Genomic DNA, 7,268 nt, shown 5'->3' on the forward strand with positions numbered 1-7,268 from the left:
GGATGGTTATGAGCCACCATGTGGTTGCTGGGATTTGAATTCCGGACCTTTGGAAGAGCAGTCGGGTGCTCTTACCCACTGAGCCATCTCACCAGCCCCTCTTTTTTTCTTTTTTCAAGACAGGGTTTCTCTGTAAAGTCTTAGCTGTCCTGGAACTCACTCTAGACCAGGCTGGCCTTGAAACTCAAATCTACCTGCCTCTGCCTCCCAAGTACTGGGATTAAAGGCATGCACCACCACCTCCTGGTTTTTCTGGATTTTCTTAGGATTGATTAAATATCCTGATAAGTTCATAGTAACATTAGTTTCTTTCATGAATATACATATTGTTTTAAGTTTTAAAATCTATAAACTTGCTGAAAGAAACTTTTGTTTGTTTATATATTTTATGCATATCGGTGTTAGGTCTGCATGTATATTAAAATAAACTTATTTTTGCTTATCATATTACTTTGAAGTAAATAAATAACAGGAAAAACTTAAGACAATAAATAGTTTTGGTCTTCATAGAGAAATACTTTTAGCCTAGGTAAATATGGTTGTACTGTTATATCAGAAATTGCTAATATATTTTTAAGTTGCAAAATGAGTGAAAATTTTAAAAAATTTAAGCATATTTGATGGTAAATCATTTTCTCTCCTCCCTTCCTTTCTTCTTTGGTGTTCCTATGATTAGAACCCAGAGCCTGTGCTCTCCCATAGTTACACCCCTGCTCACACAAGTTCTCTCTATAAGAAGACAACACCTCGGAAAACAAGACCATATTTAGATTATAAGAGGGCCCAAGTGCCAAGCAATAAACTTCTAAATAATACTTTCGGAAATGTTTTAACTTAAAATTCTTAGTTGGTTTTTGAAAACTTGTTGAAAGTTGATGGAGACAGGAGGATTTTGGAGTCGAAGGCTAGTGTTGGCAACAGAGTGAACTTGAGAACAGCCTGGGCTACAGGAGACCCAATTTCAACCATCCTACAAAACATCTTTTATGTGTATAGCATTGTTTATTAATAGCAGTTATACTACCAGATAAATATTTAGTGCCAAACAAATTGCATTCTTTTGTGTAAGTCCTAACTGTCTATAGCAGTACAGTGGGAATTTTGACTTTATACATTTTTGTTATATTCCAGTAGTTTAATATTAGTAGTCAAGAGTAACTTACAGTACTTTTTTGTGAAGTAGGAAGAATTATATCCTTGGGCTTCCCCATGAAAGCCTTGAGTAAGTGGGCTGATCATTTCTGTTTATCTGTTCAATAAATAACTAATATTGTAAATTGAAAACTGATTGAATTAGAGAAATGGATTTTTATAAAAGGTATTCTTGACTTAAATCATAGAAGTTCATGGATGATAATTCTGGATTTGAACCTCTTTTTTTTTTTTACCTTTTTTTTTTTAATTTATTTATTTTATTTATATGAGTACACTGTAACTGTCCTCAGACACACCAGAAGAGGGCGTCAGATCTCATTACGGGTGGTTGTGAGCCACCATGTGGTTGCTGGGAATTGAACTCAGGACCTCTGGAAGAGCAGTCAGTGCTCTAACCCGCTGAGCCATCTCTCCAGCCCGGCTTTGAACCTCTTAAAAGCCTGTTATATTTAGAAACCGACTTTTGTGGATGTGAGTATTTTGGGCTAACAGTGTGTCTTAGGAAAGCATAGTTTAACAAAATAACTTAATTATTCAGTATATTTTTAAATATATTTTCTTATCAAGTCATTGTTGAGGTTTAAGGATAACTAATTCTTCTCATAACTTGTTGCTTTTGAAAATCAGTTAGTGATTTGAAGTAAATATTTTTGATTAGCTGTATGTCAAAGGGATCTATTCTTGTAATAAAGTTAAATATTATGGTGATTCTGAATATATATTTCACCTTTGAGTGAGCTTAATTGGATTTTTGTTGTATGTATTTTATTTATTTATTTATTTATTTATTTATTTATTTTTGGTTTTTCGAGACAGGGTTTCTGTGTATAGCCCTGGCTGTCCTGGAACTCACTTTGTAGACCAGGCTGGCCTCAAACTCAGAAATCNGCCTGCCTCTGCCTCCCAAGTGCTGGGATTAAAGGCGTGCACCACTATGCCCGGCCTGTTATATGTATTTTAATTTTAAGGTAGATCCTGAGAATGTGAGATTAAAAAAATTAGTAAAGAGCATTATGTTAAATTTCTGTGTAAGATAAAATTGTATGGACTGTTTGTTCCCTATGGTCGTGTTTACTTTGACAGGCTCATCGGATTATTTCTCCCTTTCTTGATAGGCGTATTCTGCACTCTAAAGGCGAGCTAAGTGAGGACAGGCACAAGCAATATGAGGAGTTTGCACTGTCTTACCAGAAGCTGCTGGCAAACTCTCAGTCTTTAGCGGACCTTTTGGATGAAAATATGCCCGATCTTCCTCAGGACAAACCAACACCAGAAGGTAAGGTATAGGCCAGTCCACATGCACGTTTCTGTGCAAATCTGTGGAGTCAGTTCTCTGCTTTAACTGCTGCGGTTCTTGAGATTGAACTCAGGTAATCAAACTTGGCAGCACATTTTGCCCACTCGGTCATCTCACCAGTGCGTGATATACTTAATCATCATTTTTTAAATCAATTTTTGTATGTATGAATTAGAGTGTATTTTTGTGGTGTATGTGTGTACATGTACATAAGGAATGTGCATGGAATATGAGTGTTCATGTGTATGGAGTTCAGAGATAAATGTCAAGTGACTTCCTCAGTTTCTACCTGTTAGTTGTGTATGTGTGTATCTTGGTGTGTGTGTGTGTGTGTGTGTGTGTGTGTGTGTGTGTTTGTTTTGAGGCCAGAGGTTGATGTCAGGTGTCTTCCTCTGTTGTTTTTCTTCCTTCCATCCTTCCTTTCTTCCTTCCTCCTTTCCTTTTCCTCCTCTCCTTCCATGTTGTCTTTTTCTCTCTGTCTTGGTTTCTCTCTCTGTCTCTGTTTCTTTGTCACATTCTGATATATAAGGAGCCAGTGTTTTGTTGTTCTGCTGTTCTTTTTTTAAAAAAAATGACATTTAGTGAATAATTAACCTGTGCAGGGTTAATTTTAATCCACATGATTAATTGCCTGTGTATTTATTCCCTGTGTGCATGTATGAAGAGCTTCTCAGTGCCGTGGCACACATGTGGAGATGAGGGCACACCTCTGTGGGGCTGGTTTTCTCTTTCCACCTCTCCCTGTGTTCTGAGGGTTAGACCCATGTAAGAACTGCTGAGGAGAGCACTCAAGGCCTGGGACACTGGAGGGCAGCACTGTGTCAGTAAGCTGTAATCCTAGTCTCCCTCCCAGAGTCATCTCTTAGAGAATGGAGGAGAATGGTGTCTGTATTTATTTTCAGTCCCCTCCTCACTCTCCCCTTACATGTCACTATAGAGTAATCTGCTCAGAATAGAAAAATAAATAAACTAACAAATTCATACAATTCCTACTTTTTTTTTTCTTCGAGACAGGGTTTCTCTGTGTAGTCCTGGCTATCCTAGAACTCACTCTGTAGACCAGGCTGACTTCGAGCTAAGAAATCTGCCTGCCTCTGCCTTGCAAGTGCTTGGATTAAAGGCGTGCACCACCACTGCCCGGCAAATTCCTACTTGTTAATCATGAGCCTGTCCACAGGCTTTATTCTTTCTGTACTCCAAACTAAAATCATAAATAATCGGACATGTGAGGTGGGTAAAAAGTACTTGCTTCACAAGCCTCCTAACCAGAATGTGATTCCCTGAATCCACTCAGTGTGGGGAGGAGAGAACTGAATTGAATCTTGAAAAATTGTTGCCTGACCTCCAACACAAATTTTGTAGCGTGCATACACACACACACACACACACACACTAATTATAATAATTAAAAAGATGATGACTGGGTGGAAAGATGGCTCAGCATTTAAGAGCACTACTGCTCTTCCAAAGGACCCAGGTTTGGTGCCTAGTTACCCACATTAGGCATCTGTAACTCCAATTCCAATAAACTCATGCAGGCCACACACACATACACATAAATAAGAATAAAATAAATCTTTAAAAAAAAGGTCAAGCATTGTGACTCTAACCTGTAATACAGCACTCAGGACACAGGCAGGTGCATCTCTTAAGTTCAAGACCAGCCTGGTCTACAGAATGAGTTCCAGGAAAGTCAGGGCTACAGAGGGAAACCTTGTCTCAAAGCAAAACAAATCAGAATAAAAAGAGATAGTCACGTGCAGTCTGAAGTGCTTGTTGATTGAAGAGAATCTAGTCACTGGAAACATGGAGATTTGATAGCTACAAGATTGAAAATGAAAAGTGTAGTACTCTGCTTACCTTCTGTTTGTGACGTGCTCTCTGCTCACGGTGTACTGTAGAGCATGGGCCCGGAATTGACATATTTACACCCGGCAAACCTGGAGAATATGACTTAGAAGGTGGCATTTGGGAAGATGAAGACGCTCGGAATTTTTATGAAAACCTCATCGATTTGAAAGCATTTGTTCCAGCCATCTTGTTCAAAGACAATGAAAAAAGTCAGAACAAAGATTCTAACAAAGATGATTCCAAAGGTAAATTATTTTTTAAAATAACATTATTTATTTATGTATTTCTATATGTATGTATGTATATATATATATATTTATTATTTATTTATTGTGTGCCAGGGGTTGGGGGTAGTACATGCAAGTCAGAGGACAACTTGCCAGAGTCAGGTCTCTCTTTCTACCTTTATTTGGGTTCCAGGGATCAAACTTGGTTGTCAGGCTTGCAGGGCAAATGCTTTACCAGCTCAGCCATCTTACACACCTTCCAAAGATAAATTCTCAAGGTAAAGCTGACATTTGTGTGGTAGGAATGAGCTTCAGAATGGTATGTGTTTAAAACAACTGGCGTTATTAGCTCACGGTGTACTGTAGAGCTAATGTTTAAATGAATAGAATGATAGGATCAGAGTGTTGAAGGGCAGTGGTTGCCGTGTCGGTTGGTGTGCACACTTATGTAGGTATGCAGGCCCACCCCACATATGGAAGTCAGAGGGCTTTTCCCGTCTTCCTTCCTTTCCATGGTGTTCTCCTGAGAACCTCTTACTGAGTCTGGAGCTAAGCTGGCAATTTGCATGCCCTTCTGTCTTTGTTCCTTGTCATCATTCTGTGTCTTCTACACACTACTGTAGTGATGGGTTTACGGGTTTCAGTGGCCAAATCTGTGCTTTCTACACGGATGCTGGGGATTAGAACTTATTCTTCTATATGTGCTCCTACCCACCCAGCTATTGGCGTACTTTTTTCGGGCTACTTTATTGAGTTATTTTATCTCTCTTCCAACTCATATTCTACCCTGATCTCTTCCAATGTCCCTACAGTAGGTAGGTGAGACTGAAGGTTAGAGGGGAAAGGGGATATAGACCTCGTTAGACTACTTCCTGCTGATTAGGGGTGTCAGGTTTCTTGGGGGTAAGTCCTATCTTTATAAGAATCTCTGTGATGATTTGTATTATGCTTGACCCAGGGAGTAGCAGAATAATTTTTCTCTTTACTAACACTTTTTTTTAAAGATTTACTTTATGTGTGCGTGTTGCCTACATGTATTTAAATGTACCATGTGTGTTCAGGTCCTAAAGAAACCAAGAGAAGTTGAATCCCCTGAAAGTGGAGTTATATGCAGCTTTGAGCTGTCATGTGGGTTCTGGGAACTGAACCTGTGGCCTCTAAGGATAGCAGGTGCTCTTAACTGCTTAGCAGTCTCTCCAGCCTCCTTACTTACTGATTTTTTTTTCTTTTTTTGTTCTCATTTTTGTTTTGTTATTGGATTTTTTTTGTTTGTTTGTTTTGGACAGGGGTCTCACTTTGTGTTCTTGGCCGTCTTTGAACCCTATGTATATCAGGTTGACCTTAAACTTGAAGAAAACTGCTTGCTTCTGCCTCTGGAGTGCTGGGGTTAAAGGGAGCACTGCACTGCCCAATGACGATCTTATTTTATTTTCCTCTGAGACAGGATTTCTCTGTGTGACCCCAGCTGACCTGGAACTCGGAGATCTTTCTCTCTCCCTACCTCTTAAATATAATGGGCATCCCAGTGAAAGATTTAAATGGCTTACCCTGAGTTTGGGATTCAGTTTAAAATTGTCATTGTCTCTAAGACACTACATAGTTGTCATCATGTGTATAATACCTTTACTTCTCTATCTTAAATGTTAGTATGAAGTAAGCTAGTCTTGCCTGTGCCTCTCAAGCATTACTAATATGTTCCCCACCCTACCAACTTCTTTATGAATATTAGGTTGACTTCTTGTAAATTATACATTTCTTAAATATATAGGAGATATTTTAAGGCTTTCCTTTTTTCTCAGCATTCAGTAGCTTAGCATAGTTGTGAATGTGTAGTAGGTAATCAGTAAAATTTTTGTTGTTGTTTTAACCAGGGGCTGAGGCATGCTAGGTAAGCACTTTACCACTGAGCAGTAACCCTGTGCAGTAAATGCTTTTTGTAAGTAAGAAGATACTTATTTATTTTTCTTGTTTGTGTGCACATGTGCTCTAGCCACATGTGGAGGCAGGGACTGCTTTCGGGAGTCAGTTCTCTTCTTTCTACTGTGTTGGCTCTAGGGATCAAGGCTGGGTTGGTTTGGTAGCAAGGGCCTTTTCCTTTTCCTGCTGAGCTATCTTGCTAACCTGTGTTTGATAACGAGGTATTAGTAAACATTGAGGAGTAAAGACACGCTTCATTTGGGGAGTGGCTTTTTGTTTATATTAGTCAAGCTGTATTTCTGGTGTTTTAGAACAGTTTGTCGCAAACAGTAGGACCTCAGCAAATGATTGCTGAGTGAGAATGAGGGAGCATACTACTTTCAGACAAAGCAAGAGCTGTCCTTAGAGCTTTCTTACCACTGTGGGATGGCATTGAGTGTCATGATATAACTAAAGGCCAGAAGACATGAAACTGCTAAGATTTTAGGTGGTTTAAGTATACATTAAATGTTTTTATTTTGTGTGTGTGGGTACATAAGTATAAATTTTTGACCTTGAGTTCTTAAATTTTATTTATTTATTTTTGAGACAGGGTTTCTTTCTGTAGCCCAGGATGGCCTACAGCATATTATCTCAGACTGGCCTTGAACCTGTACTAGTCTTCCTGCATCAGTCTTTTGAGTGCTGGCATTACAGGCATGAGACACAAATGTACATATTCATATTTTCTCTCTCTCTCTCTCTCTCTCTCTCTCTCTCTCTCTCTCTCTCTCTCTCACACTCTCTTCCTCCCTCCCTCCCTCCTATCTATAATTCAATTC

At 39.0% G+C, this 7,268-nt stretch overlaps 1 protein-coding gene across 2 annotated transcripts in view; it reads left to right on the forward strand.

Annotated features, from left to right (window-relative positions):
* Upf2 (UPF2 regulator of nonsense mediated mRNA decay) overlaps positions 1–7,268 on the forward strand; it is a 105,236-nt gene that overhangs the window by 19,439 nt on the left and 78,529 nt on the right. For both annotated transcript variants that reach the window (XM_021215285.1, XM_029547422.1), the window contains exons 4-5: positions 2,271–2,431; positions 4,354–4,548. In XM_021215285.1, coding sequence (XP_021070944.1) covers positions 2,271–2,431; positions 4,354–4,548 — 356 coding nt within the window. The remainder of the gene's footprint in view (positions 1–2,270; positions 2,432–4,353; positions 4,549–7,268) is intronic.

This window comes from Mus pahari, chromosome 16, assembly GCF_900095145.1.
Source record: "Mus pahari chromosome 16, PAHARI_EIJ_v1.1, whole genome shotgun sequence".
In the NCBI taxonomy this organism is placed as follows: domain Eukaryota; kingdom Metazoa; phylum Chordata; class Mammalia; order Rodentia; family Muridae; genus Mus; species Mus pahari.